We start from the raw sequence: 15,015 nt of genomic DNA, 5'->3' as shown, positions 1-15,015 counted from the left end.
AGTTACAAGGCTGTTCATGATTGGGTTTCAGTCATACAGTGTTCCAACATCCATCCCTCCACCTACCACCAATGTGCCCCGTTTCCCTACCACCTGCATCTCCTCTCTTCCTCCTGATTTAACTGCCACTGAATTTCTTCCTTCTCTAGCCCTTTATTTTCAGTTACCTTTGCAACTTTTTCCTCACTGAGCATCTAATGGTGGATTGCTCACAACATAACTAGGACCAGCTTCTTTCCTGCATAATACTCACTCCAATTTAACTACACATAGACCTGGTACATGTAGTGGTACATGTACCACGGATATGCTACAGTGTCCATGTTCGTATTTCCCTGCAGACTGGACCCCTGACTTTAGCATGGTCTCTGTCCCCTGGCTGCTCTGTGGTAATCTCAAGCCAGACATATTAAAGTCCCAATATCTATGTTTTCTAATCCTCACCCCGATCCCCACCTCATTCTCTTCCTGTTGGCTACACTTCCAGTCTGCCTCAGACCCAACCACATCTACACTTTTCAAAACCATCATTACCCACCTGTTTTGCAAACTTAAGGCAGATCTGGAAAGGTGGCCAGCTCTCCTGTCTTCTCCATGCATGGTGTCATCAGGTTGGGAAGCCTGCATGAATAGAATCCTCGCCCTTGCCTTTGGTCAGTTTTAGGTCTCTAGTACCTGGAATGATCTCAGTGTGGCCCCAATGCTAGTGAGGGTCCAGGCATACAGGTTTTATGTCATGAATAAGTGGATCCTTGTGCAATGCAGGGTTTACCCTCCAGAAGGAAAGAGACTGTGCTGACCCAGACACTTTGAGTCCCCACTTCCACATGCCCTGCGATCTCTGTTGCAGGCCTACTCCACTCACACTCCCATGAAGGTGGTTTCTCACACATGCTCATGCTCCCCAGTGACAAGGGAGGTGAACAGGACCCCGAGGATGAGGATTTCCATGGGGGCTAGACCTAATCTTGGCCACTGCACACTAGCATGCGCCCAGGGGCTGGAGCCCTGACACCCCAGCACAGGTTCTAGGGCAGTACAAGGTGGCCACTGTGACTTGTGTGGGAAGGTGTTCAGCCAAGGCAGCAACCTGCTGAGGCACCCAAAGATACACACAGGTAGATGATCTTTTGTGTGTTGTGAATACGGTCGCAGCTTCAGCCGCAGTTCACACCTGCTATACCACCAGCTCACGCACACTGAGAAGCACCCATTTGTGTGCAGTGGCTATGGCCAGGGCTTTGTGCACAAAGGAGGAGCAACGGCTGCTGCACACTGGCGAACAGCCCTCCTGCTGCACGGACCGTGGCCAGTGCTTCCAGCAGCGCTCCAATCTTCTGCAGCACCAGCACATCCACAGAGCCACGCCCACATCTTGTCTCAGTGGGTCCCCGAGCCCCTAGTCCCCTCCCCGTGCACTGAGTGCCAGGAGAGCTTCAGATGGCACTCAGTGTTGCTGGAGCACCAAGCAGTGCACACTGATGAGCAGCGTTTCGGCTGTGTGGAGTGTGGCAAGTGCTTTGGCTGCCACTCTGTGCTGCTGCCGCACCGTTGGGCATACAGTGGGGAGCGGCCCTTCACCTGCCCCGGCAGCACTCCAACATCATGCAGCACCAGTGCATCCACCAGGGCAAGTTGCCCTTCTTCACCTGTGCTGAATGCAGCAAGTCGTTCCGCCAGCAGCCCCATGCTCATGTAGCACCTGTGGGTGCACACTAGTGAGAAACCTTTCTCCTGCCCCAAGTGTGGCCAGAGCTCCAGCCACTGCCTCAAGCACACACAGCACCAGTGAACCCACACAAGAGAGAAGCCCTACCACTGCACTAAGTGCAGCCTGGGCTACACACAGGTCTCCCACCTCAGGGAGCATCAGCACATCCACACGAGAGAGGCCCTTCACCTGCCCCAAATGTGACCAGACCTTCCGGTCACATACACCCTCACACAGCACCAGCATACCCACACTGGGGAGTGGCCCTCTGCCTGCGCCGAATGTGCCAAGGCCCACACTCATGCAGCACCTGCACACCCACAGCCCCCTGCCTGCCAGGACTGTGGCTGCAGCTTCCACCAGAGCACCAAGCTCATCCAGCAACAGCACATTCAGGGTAGGCAGCGCTCACCACTTGCTTTGTTCTTTGCATGTCCACCAGGTCCTGTGGGTAGGAAATGGGGCCACAAACTCCTGCCTCACAGGGTTGCTGTAAGGCTGTGATTGCAGACGCTCATCCAATAGGTGCTCAATAAACAGTGTCTGGAACCTGAGTCTCACCCACAGTGCCTCCCCACCTCTGTGGGTCCCTCTGACCCATCTGCACCAACATGGTTCCTCAAACAAACACACCCTGCAGAGGGGGCTCCTAATAGAGCCTCTCCATGTCTTGGGGTATTGCTGTACCATTTACTCCAGATACCTCAACCACAAATACCCACCACACTGAGACCTCACCTCCATAAGACTGGCTTCAGGAACAGTGAGATAATACAGCAGGTAGGGCACTTGCCTTGCATGTGACTAGCCCAGGTTCAATCCCTGGCACCCCACAGAGATCCCCAAGCCCACCTGGTGTGATCCTAGGGCACTGTTGAGTATGACCCAAGAACCCAAGGGAACCATAAAAAAAGACTGCCTTTAGGTAAAATGCCAGAAGTCAGAAAGATAGCTTAAATAGTTAGAGCACATGTGCAGACCAAGAAGATAACTCAAAAGGGCTGGAACACATGTTTCAGGTTCACAGCCTCTGGGTACCACTTAGCTACGGCACCAAAACAAAAAATATGTGTCAGCCCCATATTTTTTCTGGCCCTATTTCTTCCATCTCCCCACCAAACATCCTTAACCCTACCCAGAACCGGGGCATCCACCATATCTGATAATGTCAACAACTGATGTAGGGGGACATATATGCGAGGGGAGGGGAGGGGATAGTGTCCCTGATCCAGTGATAGCATTTGTCCTCTCCAACCATAAAAGGGACTCCAAGGCCCTGGTCTGAAATCCATAGAATCAGAGTGGTGAGGGGGACAACCAATGAACCCTAAGCACAGGCTAGGAGTCAGATCTAGGTACACAAAGCAATTAGTGGTCTCAAATTAGAGGGAGTCCCCAGAACTTCAAAAATTCTCTCATATGGATTTTAACAAGACTATTTGAGGGGCTGTTACTCAGGCTACTCCTGCTTAGCATTCAGGGCACTGAAGTCGGTGGTGCAAGGAATCAAACTGGGGTTTTCTACATGCAAGGCAAGTACCTTAACTTCTAAGCTATCTTTCTGAAATTCTGTGAGTTTTGTAATCAGAAACTGAAGACAGGGGCTGGAGCAATAGCACAGCAGGTAGGGCATTTGCCTTGCACGTGGCCAACCCGGGTTCAATTCCCAGCATCCCATGTGGTCCCCTGAGCACCGCTAGGAGTAATTCCTGAGTGCAGAACCAGGAGTAACCCCTGTGCATTGCCAGGTGTGACCCAAAAAGCACTGTCACTGTCACTGTCATCCCCAATTGCTCATCGATTTGCTTGAGCGGGCACCAATAACGTCTCCATTGTGAGACTTGTTAACTGTTTTTGGCATATTGAATATCCCACAGGTAGCTTGCCAGGCTCTGCCATGCGGGCAAGATACTTTCCCGCACGGCAGAGCCTGGCAAGCTACTCTCGGTAGCTTGCCGGGCTCTCTGAGAGGAACGGAGGAATCAAACCTCGGTCGGCCGTGTGCAAGGCAGTACTATCCTCCAGCCCGCCCAAAAAACAAAAACAAAAAGAAACTGAAGATAATAAGAAAGAAGTCAGAGAGACAGTACAAAGGGAAGGTACCTGCTTTTTGCACGTGGCTTACCCAGGTTCGATCCCTGGCACCCAAACCCCACTAGGAGTGATTTCATGAGTACATAGCTAAGAGTAAACCCTGGTCCTCTCACGAGGCGTGGCCTCCCAAACAACAAAGCTGCCATCTATTATCTTGGGATTAAGAACATGAAGGACATTTGCTTTGATCCCTGGCATCATTTACAGTTCCCTAAGCACTGCCAAGAGTGCTCTCTGAGCACAGTGCCAAGAGTAAGTCCTGAGCACCACCAGGTGGCCCAAAAACAACACAATGTAAGATTCTGAGGCCTGATAGTATAATGGGTAAGGCATCTGCCTTGCACACAGCCTACCTGGGTTAGATCCCCAGCAACCAGTATGGTCCTAAGCATCACCAGAAGTGATTCCTGATCACAGAACCAGGAACCAGCCCTGAGCACAAGTTGCCTTTAGCCAAAAAAAATTTTAAGTGAGATATGGGGCCAGAATTTACTGTGGGTAAGGCCTTTGCCATGCATGTAGCCAATCCAAACTCAATTCCCAGTACCCCATATGGTCCCCTGAGCACAGAACAAAAAGCCCCAAATACAGCCTAGTGTAGCCCAAAAAAACAATGTGAGATTCTAAATGTGAAAAACTGTAACATGAAAGGCATGGAGACAGCAGACCAGGGGCCCACACTAGAATTTTATGGACACACCTATGGGTTGAACTACCATCTTAAAAAACATGGGGAGGGGCCAGAGTGATAGTAAAGCGGGTAGGGGATTGCCTTGCATGCAACCAACCCAGGTTCAATCCTCGGCATCCCGTATGGTCCCTTGAGCACTGCCAGGAGTAATTCCGGAGTGCAAAGCCAGAAGTAACCCCTGAGCATCGTCAGATGTGACCCAAAAAGATTTAAATAAAAAAAAAAAAACACAAAGAATAATACGACATCTTTCTAAGTTAGTTAAAGACACTTTTGCAACCTGGCCTGGCATGTGACTGGGAGTTGAGAACGTAAGTGCTGCTATACTCTGAAGGCTTGGACAGGATGACCATTTGGGTACCCTTGGCAACATACATAGGAGGAAGCCCACGACCCTGGTCCAGCTGGGAAAGCTAAGCAGCTTGTGCCTGGATCAGCTGTACTTGACCCAATATTGTCTGCACCCAAGCCCAGCCTCCCCATACCATATTCATGTAATTTTTCATGCTCCAGCCCTTCTGCAGAATCTGTCCACCTATCAGCACTGTTCTCATCTCAACCACCAATGTGGTCTCCCTTTCCTGCCTGTTCCTGGACTCCCCTTTCAAAAATATCAGGGTTAGCACACAGATGCTCTCACTGACACCGCCAAGTACACTTACACCTTCACTCTTCACAAACTATTTGCAGTCCCTCCAAGAAACTGGTCCCCGTATGTGCCAAATCTTGTGCTGCCTTATAAGAGGTTACAGGCCCAAAAGCTGTAGATAACATCACAATCAGTGGTTATTTGTCACTTGATTGGTCATGAGGGTTACAAGGAAGAAAGTGCTAGTCCTTTTCCAGCCCAGTCTACTGCCTCAGTTCAACCAACCTCTCCCCCGTGACCCAGATAACACTGCCAAGCATTCTGCTGTGCTGCCAAGTATCTCATTAAATGAACTATAGGTGAGAGACCAAAAGTTCACCTTTGGTTAGTTCAACACTGGAGAACTAAGACCCCCCCCAATGTGATGGATCTCCACAACTGTCTTCTTAGGTGATGGGATAATTGGTGCTACCCCTGGACTGGTCATAAACCACCACCTGAAGATATTCTGTATAGACAAATATAATCATAAACAAGAATGGAAAGGGATAGAAGATGGAGACTGTGTTTGTGTCATCATGTTAAACAAGCTGGGATGTTGCAGTCATGTCAGCCCCTATTCTCAACAATTTTTTCTATTTTTGTTTTTGAGTCCACACCGGGCAGTGCTCTGGACTTATTCCTGGCTCTGCACTTAGGGATCACTCCTGGCCAGGCTGAGGAGACCATGAGGTGTTAAGGATTGAACCTACATTAACTGAGTAGCCCACTGTACTATCACTGACCCCCCCTACTCTGAACAATTTGGGGGGCTTTTTTTTAAGGGGGGGGAGGGCACACCTGGTGACGTTCACGGTTTACTCCTGGCTCCTGCACTGGGGGTTGTGGGGGAGGCTATGGGATACAGGGAAGCAAGGCAAATGCCCAACCCATGGCAGCCCAGCAAATGCCCTACTCGCTGTACTATTCCTCTCAGCCCCTTACCATGAACAATTTTGAGGCTTCTTAGCACCCATGCTCACCTGGGCACCTGTCCAGCACTCGGTTTTCAAAGATAAAAATTGGTAAGTAATGCTGGGATTAATAAAACCAGGACAAGAAGGCTGAAGGACACTGAGGGATGTGGCATTGCGGATCTAAGGGCCACAGTGGGTTAGCGACTGGGAGGATACCACTGGGATCTGTTCTTGAGCCCAAGGGCTCCAAGTGGACTCAGACCAGGACACAGCCTCTGGAGAGCTGGTACCTGTACGAGATCGGAAGCCACTGAGAGATTCCGAAAGGCGGATACAACATCCTGGGGGCCGCGGTACACAGTAATTCAGGGAGACAACGGACTTGAGAGGATACCATGGCACTCCAAGTGAGGCTTGGGGTCAGGGCCGGGTGATCTACCACAGGCCAACATCGTTCTTGCCGGGCCCAGGGCTGGAGAATGGCTCACTCCACCAACTCCACTAACTTTTCCCACAAAGGTCCGGCGCTAATAGAATGTCGCCGGTGGTGATAGGGGAGGCCCGGGGAGCTGCACTCAGGGAGGGGCTGGCCAGCCAGGCCACAACCTCCGCCTCCCGCCGAGCCGCCCGCGCGCTCCGCAGGGAGCTGCTCAGGGATTGGGCGAGAGGCTGGCCTCGGCCTGCTGGCCAGAAGCAACAACACGCGGCTGCAGGAGCTAGTGGTCCTTCCGGAGGGCGCCCAAGCCCCACGACCCATCCCTCAAGAATTCACTTGTGTAAAGTACCATAGTGCTCATCATTGCCTGGCCCAATACACGGTTTATTGGTTTACCTCGACCAGGATCTCAGCAAGCATGTGCTTTAGGTTTTAGATGGTTCACTGGAATGCTCGACCTCGTGCACTCAGGGTAACGGCCATGGACTTGCCTAAGCTCCGGCCCAACCTGCCGCGGTCCGCTCAAACCCTCGCGGCAATGTGGGATAGCGAGCGAGGGGCCAGGAAGCAATATCGCTCGGAGATGGCGGCGGTACCGCCCCCTTCCTCTGTCCACGAGCATGTCCGGAAGTGGCCACGGATGGGCCACCCCGAACGGAAATACCCGAATCCACTCGGAGGCGCCCGTGTGTCACTTGCCATCGCTCAGCCCGGCAGCAGCAGCTGCGCAAGCGCACAGCGCGGCCAGGCGGGCCGAGCCGAAGCGGCCGGCGGAAGTCTCCGAAGCGTGGGGCCCCGGGGCCGTTGCGGACCTCCACGCCGAAGCCGGTACTGCCGCGAAAGCCGGACCTCCTCCAGGGCACGGCCTCCACCGCCGCGGCCAACCCCCCCATCCACCTCGCGCCACAGCCCCCTCGCGGAGGGATCGAGCGAGCGGGAAAGCGACGCGGCCTAGGAGCCCCGCCGCCGCGACGGCGGCCCTGCCCGAGGAGACCTGAACGGGCGAAGGGGAGGGAGCGGCCGCTGGGGGCGGGGACGGGCGCGTCCGAGAAAAGCCGAGTCGGCCCGAGAACAGCCGAGCGAGTCCGAGGCGGCGGGCCAGGCCGGAGCCCGAGTACGGGAGCCGACGCGGGCCGCGCGCTGGGCGCGGAGCGGCACGACAGGCCGGGCGGACGGCTGTAGCAGCGGAGGAGGCCGCGGCTGCGGGTCCAAGTGGCGGAGGCGGTGCGGCCGGCAGCGGGGAACCGGGTGGCCGGGGTCCCGGGCCCCGCGGCGGCGGTAGCGGCGGCGGCGGCAGGATGATCAAGCTGTTCTCGCTGAAGCAGCAGAAGAAGGAGGAGGAGTCGGCCGGCGGCACCAAGGGCAGCAGCAAGAAGGCGTCGGCAGCTCAGCTGCGGATCCAGAAAGGTGGTGGGGGTCAGGATGGGGTGGGGTCGGAGGTCAAGGCCTGGGGCGTGATGTGGGTTCTGGAGTAGAGTGATGCGGTCACTGAGCCTTAGAGGTGGCGGTGCCGGGAATGTGGGGGTCGGAGGTCAAGGCCTGCGTGATGGAAAATCGAGGTTAGGTTAATGCAATAAAGGGACTGGTCAGAAATGGGGGGAGACAGGGTGTTCGGGGTATTTGGAAAACCTGTCGTCTCGTATTCGGTACTGGGAGTCTGAGAGTCGGACCGCGGGGATGGGGTTGAAGGGCCAGGGTCGGGCGTTCGCATAGGAGCGTGCTGACCTGGCAGAGGAGTAGATATTCAAGGTAGGGGTGGGAGAAGATTTGCTGTATTGTGCCGGATAGCTGGGAATCTGAGTTCGATGGGGTAGGGTGGGTTGTGGCCCTGGAGGTCCCATAGGAATTTGGGGTGTGATGACAGGTGGAGGAGGAAAGGATAATTGTGTGCTATGCACTGGAGATCGCAAAGGAGAGGCATATCTACTGTAGTTCCTATGGTGGGACTATTAGAGTCGGGGGTATAGGCTAGGAGGCCTGGAGATTCAGGTCTGGGATTAGATGGGAACCGGAGTTGGGAATGACAGGAATGGAGAAAAGAGAAGCAAGTCCCTGAGTTTGGGAGATGGTCTATATTGGAAGTGAAAGGTCATTGCTGCAGAACCAAGGATTGGGGTGGGGGAGGGGCTACTCCATTCTGGAGTTTCTCACATCCCTGCTCAAGGTGCTTAATTTCTCTTCCATTGTGGATCTGGACTATTCACACTCGTTTCCTAAATAAAATTATTTGCTTCACTAAGAAACAACGGGAAAAGAAGACCTAAAGGCCCACACTTTCAGAGTGCTGCCAGGGGATGCACTTGGAATCTGGGTTGGAGGGACACAGCTACTGGAGGCTGGGCTTAAGGCTGTGGGTCCAGAACAGTTGAAAATATCTAGGCCAAGAGCTAGGACACAGCCACATTTAATGTTTGTGGTGGTACACTATAGATCCAGAAGAGCCTAACACGAAGAACAGGAACAGGGTTGGGTTTGGGGGATGCACAGCTTAGGCTAGAGTCCTGGAGTGTCCTGGAGGAAGCCATGGGGACTCTATTGATAGCTTGCACTTACTCTGAATACTTTCTTTTCCTGTCCTTCCCTTCCCCTTTTCTGCTGCATTAATCAGACATAAACGAACTGAACCTGCCTAAGACGTGTGACATCAGCTTCTCAGACCCCGACGACCTCCTCAACTTCAAGCTGGTTATCTGTCCTGATGAGGTGGGGAATGGAAGGGGGTTGAAGGCAACCTGGCTCCATCCCAAGGAAGAAAACCTCGTTCATTTGCCAGACCTAATCCCTTCCTCTTCTCTCCCTTCCTAGGGCTTCTACAAGAGCGGGAAGTTTGTGTTCAGTTTTAAGGTGAGTTCCAGGTGGGTAGGGATGCCTTCATGGGGTGAGGAGGCAACAATTAAGACCCCAATGTGGCATGGGGGACCTGTCTACCTTCCCTCTCTTCTCCTGGAGCCAGGTGGGCCAGGGTTACCCGCATGACCCCCCCAAGGTGAAGTGTGAGACGATGGTCTATCACCCCAACATTGACCTAGAGGGCAACGTCTGCCTCAACATTCTCAGGTGAGGGCACCACACCTCCACCGCTCTGCATAGCCCTGCTTGCAAGGTTCCCACTATGGCCTTGTACTGCATTTCGTTTTCCTTGTGGTGGTGTTGTCATCATCATTGTATGTGTTCCCTGCCCCCCTCCATCCCCATTTTTTTTTCTCATGGATTGACCTTGGCATTCTCCCAGGCCTGTACAACAAACCTCCCGGTAACCTTTCACAACCACATTGTCCTGGACCCTGGGCCTGATATGTCCTGCCCCAGAAAGGTCTGTGGCCGCTGCCCACTCAGCAGCCTTGACCCTAATTCTCTCTGCCCACAGAGAGGATTGGAAGCCAGTCCTTACGATAAACTCCATAATTTATGGCCTGCAGTATCTCTTCTTGGTAAGTAGGAGTGAGTAGTGGGATTGGGGAAGGTTAACCCTCTGCCACTTGGGCCTGTTGACTCCACCCATCCTGGCCACAGGAGCCCAACCCTGAAGACCCGCTGAACAAAGAGGCCGCGGAGGTCCTGCAGAACAACCGGCGGCTGTTTGAGCAGAATGTGCAGCGCTCCATGCGGGGAGGCTATATTGGCTCCACCTACTTCGAGCGCTGCCTGAAATAAGGTTCGCGCACATCCGCCCCTGCCAGGGCCACCAGCCCCGGCGTCCCCTGAAAATATTTATTGGGGGCCACAGGTGGGGGCGTGGGGCAGCCTGTGGTGGAAGCCCATGCCCTGGCCTTGTCTCCTCTCCCTTCCACCCACTCCTAGTTACCTTTTTATTTTTAACCACCATGTGATTAAGGTCGGAGCAGCCTTCCCACGACTCACTCGGCAATGGGAAATGAATTGGCTTGCCTATCCCCCAGCTGCGTGCTGTCCAGCCCCCGCCCCCACTCTGGGCTCTGGGAGAGGTGGCCGAAAGGACTGGGCGGACAAGGTCTGGGCACCCCACCTACCCCTCCACCACTGGAGGTCCCACCAGGCTATTAAAGGGGAATGTTACTGCATGGCCTCCGCCTCTTCCTTCTGTTCGGTGGGATGGGCAGATGATGACCACCAGGTACCCTGCATCAAGAGTGGTGGAAGGTTTATGGTCAAGTGTGAAGTTAAGACACCATTCAGCAAACTGCCCGTGTCATGAGGCAGTCTTGGTGGTAGGAGAGGGGAACAAGCCTAGGCTTTAAGGTGGGTTGGGATCAATCCCATCTGGAATGATTGAGCAGGATCCCATAGCCTGCTTGATTCCTAGCTGACAAGACAGTATAGGGGAAAGACTGCTGTCTCCAGCTGCGCGCGATTCTGTCGTGGGGTACGCCCAGGACACCTGCCTAAGTCTACCAGGTGTGGAGTCTTGGCCCTTAGGGAAAAGTCGGGGTCCCTCCAGCTAGTCATAGCTGTGGGATACCAAGCCTGCTGAGAGCTGACCGATGGCATCCTTTAGAGACAATCCTCAGGGCCAGAGAAAACAGGAGACAGGGCGCTTTCCTTAACGGAGCAGACTGTAGTTCAGTCACCGGCGTCCCATATGGTCCCCAAAGCACCGCAAGGAGTGATCCCAGAGCACAGAGCCAGGAGTAATCCCTGACAACCAATGGGTGTGGCCCGAAAACAGAAAAATATAGAAACAACATCCTCTCGAGTACTGAGATTCAGCACCTGACTCAGCGTCTTTGGGCGAGGAAGTTGAACCTATCAAAAATAGGTGAGCCGCTGGGAAGCGAGTGCGCATGCGCGTGTCGTCTCAGCCTGCGCGTGCGCACTTGAGTGCCTCAATTCCCAGCATTCCGGGCGCTGGCGGGTGTGTGACGTTAGCTCGTTTAATCCGGAAACGGCGGCGATAGCCAGCCGCAGAACCGAGGGGCTATCGGTGGGATCCGCGGGGAAAGAGCGAGACCCGGAAGCGGAAGCGGAGCTGCATTCCAGCTCCGGTGAGTGGCCGCAGCAGGGCCGCGGGTCCCGGGTGGGCGTGCGGGCGGCGGCGTGTTAGGGTCCTTACACCGAAGTGCCTAGTGCCACGCCCTTTATTGGGTTCCCTGGCCTCATTTGGGGTCCCTCTGCATGGACACCCAGCAAACCTAGGCCCTGCCCTGTTACCCTGTGCTACCCCCCCAAATCCTGCTCCCCACAGCTTTGGGGGGCTCCATTTCGAAAACGATTCATCCATACACTTCCATCTTCCTTGTTTTGGGCACTCAGCTTCAATTTCCATTCCCTTCCCTACCACAACTGCGGTGCCTTGACTCAGGGATCCAGAGTTCGGTGTACACCCACACACGCCCACTTCATCTCAGTGCACCCACAATCTGAGGGGACAAGCTGCCTTGCACCAGTATGGGCACACTGGAAGCCCAGCCGCTCATCTCCATTGCTCTCCCACGGGTATTCCCATGGTATTCTTCCCTTTTCCAGAGCACTTTGTAAACCCCTCACACACTGTGACCCCCAAAGTGTGCCGCTTGTCGATTCATTCTAGGTTCCACCCAGGCTTCCCACTTGTCCTAGGTCCATTGGCAGGCTCCTGCCGCAATGGACCTATTGTTTGGGCGCCGGAAGACCCCAGAGGAGCTGCTTCGGCAAAACCAGCGGGCGTTGAATCGAGCTATGCGCGAGCTGGACCGTGAGCGACAGAAGCTGGAGACACAGGAGAAGAAAATCATTGCAGACATCAAGAAAATGGCCAAGCAGGGCCAGATGGTGAGCTGGGTTGGGGAGACTGGAGCACAGGGTTGGGTTCTGTTGCTTTGTCAGGCACTGCTAGTTTAAAATTCCAGAAAGGCCACTTCCAAGAGCATCATATCTCAGCCAAACTTTAACAAGCTTGTGATCATTGAGAACAAGTGTCTAGCAGAGAGCAAATGGAGTAGAAATTGAGTACTCTACTCAATTTCAGTAGAGTAACAGATGCTTAGAAAAATGAATAGACCAGCTCATTTGGTGTCCAGGGGAGCTGAGTTACAGGGTCACCTGCCAGATATATGACTGACAATTGGATCAGTGAGACCAAAAGATAAGGTTGAAACAGTGGGGAAACAGTGCCCATAATGGGGCCAGGAAAAGCTGCTATTTTGAGATTTATGACACAGGAGTAAAAGGTTTAGGCAGTAAACTAAGCCATGGATGTGATTCAGCATGGTGTGAGGTAAGTGCTTATGTGAGTGAAGGAGGTGGGTTCTTCTCCAATATGGAGATTCAGTACTAGGTTTTAAGGGAATTATTCTGGACTTTGATAGAATAGGCGAGAGCAAGCATGCTGCCTCGGTGTTTTGTATACAGATGCCTAGGTTCACTCCTGGCACCACATGGTTACCAGAGTACTACCCTAAGTAGTCCAAGAACCACCAGATCTAGCCAAAAATACAATTTTTGAAAATGAAAAATTTTGTAATCGGCTAGAGGGGCCACAGAAATAGTACAAGAGATAGTGCATTTCTCTTGCACGCAGCTGACCTGGGTTTAATCCCCAGCATCCCGTATGGTCGCCTTAGCACTGCCAGGTGTGGCCAAAAACTAAAAGTCAGATATAGGACATAAAAAGCACCTGCCTTGCATACTGCTGACCTGGGCTTGATCCCTGGCACCCCATAGGGTCTCCACATTCCTGCCAGGAATAAACACAGCCAGGTATCCGCCTCCCATAACTCCTCCCAAAAATAGTCAGGCCTGAGCAATAGTACAATGGATAGGGTATTTGTCATGCACACAGCTGACCCAGTTCAATCCCTGGCATCCCAGATGGTCCAAAGTTCTCCAAGTATGGCCCAAAATAGAAAAATTAATTTTAAATAGAACAAACCTGTAGAGTATGCAAGGGTGCCATCACCTCTAAGGGATGAACACATGCCAAACCCCAGGACCACAGGGTACACCAGAACAGTGGATGCTTCACACTACCAGATGTGATCCCAAAACCAGTGAGCAGAGACTTTTATTTCAGCACATGGGACAGAAAAGCAAGCATATTACAGCAGAGCCTATGTAGTGGTGGATCAATAGTGAGATTGGGAGGAACAGTTGATCACTGGTAACCAGAGATTCCTAAAAGCCCTAACAGGTATTGGAATAATGTGTGTTCAAACAGCAGTCCTCCTGCCTTTATCTGTTTCTGCAGGATGCAGTGCGCATCATGGCAAAGGACCTGGTTCGCACCCGTCGCTACGTGCGCAAGTTTGTATTGATGCGGGCCAATATCCAGGCTGTGTCCCTTAAGATCCAGACACTCAAATCAAACAATTCAATGGCACAAGCCATGAAAGGTGTCACCAAGGCCATGGGCACGATGAATAGACAGGTGTGTGTCTCCCTACTCCTCTGCCTACTAACCCACCCCCACCTCAAAAACAAGACCCTCACTCCCCCCCAATTCCAGCTCAAGTTGCCCCAAATTCAGAAGATCATGATGGAGTTTGAGCGGCAAGCAGAGATCATGGACATGAAAGAGGAGATGATGAATGATGCTATTGATGATGCTATGGGGGATGAAGAGGATGAAGAGGAGAGGTTTGGAGAAGGGAAAGGCAGGTGGGAATGCATGCCTAGCCCAGCAATTATAATCCTGGTCCTCCTGAGATTCTCTTTTCCTCCCTAGTGATGCTGTTGTGTCCCAGGTACTTGATGAGCTGGGGTTGAGCCTGTCAGATGAGTTGTCAAGTAAGCGGGCCCTAACCCACCACAGCCCACCCGACCCTCTTGCCCCAGTATTACTCTTTTCCATAATAATTCTTAACTTTCTCTTTGCAGATCTCCCATCCACTGGTGGCTCACTCAGTGTGGCTGCAGGTGGGAAAAAAGCAGAGGCTACAGCCTCTGCCCTCGTAGATGCCGACGCTGACCTGGAGGAGCGGCTCAAGAACCTACGGAGGGACTAACAGGAGAGGAAGTACAAATGTTTTCATTGTATGTCTTCTGTGGTAATAAAAACATCGGACACTATAGAGTTCCTGAGCTTTATCACTGGCGGACGCAAAGGCATTCAGGGAAGACATACTAACTTTTTTCACATCAGCATTTTTAAGTTGTCCATCAACACGCAGGTTGCATTATGTTGGCCTGAGACAGAGACTAGGTAAGCTCCTCTGAATGATTCTAATTTATCTCATAAAGTTTCCCAGGTTACCTGGTAGGGGTGGTGTTTGACCAGTTTCAGGCGCATCCATTCATCGCAGCATCCTGATTTTAAGCTAAGAGTACAGTCAGGTACTTGCTACAAATTGCAACTGGTTATATCCTTGGCCTTTACCAGCCTCCCCTTCCCCCACAGGATAGAATTTCCAGTGTGCCTGCTCCCCCCTCCAAACACACAAACTCAGCACAGGAAGTTATGTTCTTCACCAGTCAACTGGTAAACAAGGACACCCAACGACTAGGGTTTGGTGAGGTATTGAAACAGGATAAACCAGGTACAGGCTTGAGCAATATTACTCAAGCTGAGACGCTTGCCTTGCCCATGGCCAACCCAGGTCTGATCCCCATCACCTGTATGTCCCAGAGCTCAGAGCCAGGTTGCAG

The 15,015-nt window shown here is 52.8% G+C and overlaps 3 protein-coding genes across 4 annotated transcripts; all 3 read left to right on the top strand.

Moving 5' to 3' along the window:
• The first annotated feature begins 625 nt into the window (after positions 1-625).
• On the top strand, positions 626-3,578 carry MZF1 (myeloid zinc finger 1). Its single transcript, XM_055146496.1, is given in 10 exon segments — positions 626-653; positions 766-841; positions 843-944; positions 946-1,251; positions 1,253-1,371; positions 1,374-1,583; positions 1,586-1,683; positions 1,685-1,884; positions 1,886-1,932; positions 1,935-3,578. Coding segments are annotated over 10 exon segments (1,467 nt in total). The 3' UTR covers positions 2,216-3,578.
• A 3,624-nt stretch (positions 3,579-7,202) lies between these two features.
• Positions 7,203-10,517, top strand: UBE2M (ubiquitin conjugating enzyme E2 M). Its single transcript, XM_004616921.2, has 6 exons — positions 7,203-7,884; positions 9,086-9,180; positions 9,283-9,321; positions 9,431-9,534; positions 9,845-9,908; positions 9,991-10,517. The coding sequence occupies exons 1-6, from the start codon at positions 7,776-7,778 to the stop codon at positions 10,129-10,131; spliced, it is 552 nt and encodes a 183-aa protein (XP_004616978.1). The 5' UTR covers positions 7,203-7,775; the 3' UTR covers positions 10,132-10,517.
• A 151-nt stretch (positions 10,518-10,668) lies between these two features.
• CHMP2A (charged multivesicular body protein 2A) lies at positions 10,669-14,439 on the top strand. Of its 2 annotated transcripts, none has more exons than XM_004616922.2 (6): positions 10,669-11,438; positions 12,013-12,204; positions 13,619-13,798; positions 13,877-14,007; positions 14,096-14,157; positions 14,248-14,439. In XM_004616922.2, the coding sequence occupies exons 2-6, from the start codon at positions 12,037-12,039 to the stop codon at positions 14,373-14,375; spliced, it is 669 nt and encodes a 222-aa protein (XP_004616979.1). In that variant the 5' UTR covers positions 10,669-11,438; positions 12,013-12,036; the 3' UTR covers positions 14,376-14,439. The 2 variants fall into 2 exon arrangements, with proteins under 2 accessions (XP_004616979.1, XP_055001384.1); XM_055145409.1 differs by having other exon boundaries at positions 11,984-12,204.
• Positions 14,440-15,015: the final 576 nt, after the last annotated feature.

This window comes from Sorex araneus, chromosome 8, assembly GCF_027595985.1.
Source record: "Sorex araneus isolate mSorAra2 chromosome 8, mSorAra2.pri, whole genome shotgun sequence".
Taxonomy (NCBI): Eukaryota; Metazoa; Chordata; class Mammalia; order Eulipotyphla; family Soricidae; genus Sorex; species Sorex araneus.
This window is presented reverse-complemented; position numbering and strand designations above follow the sequence as displayed.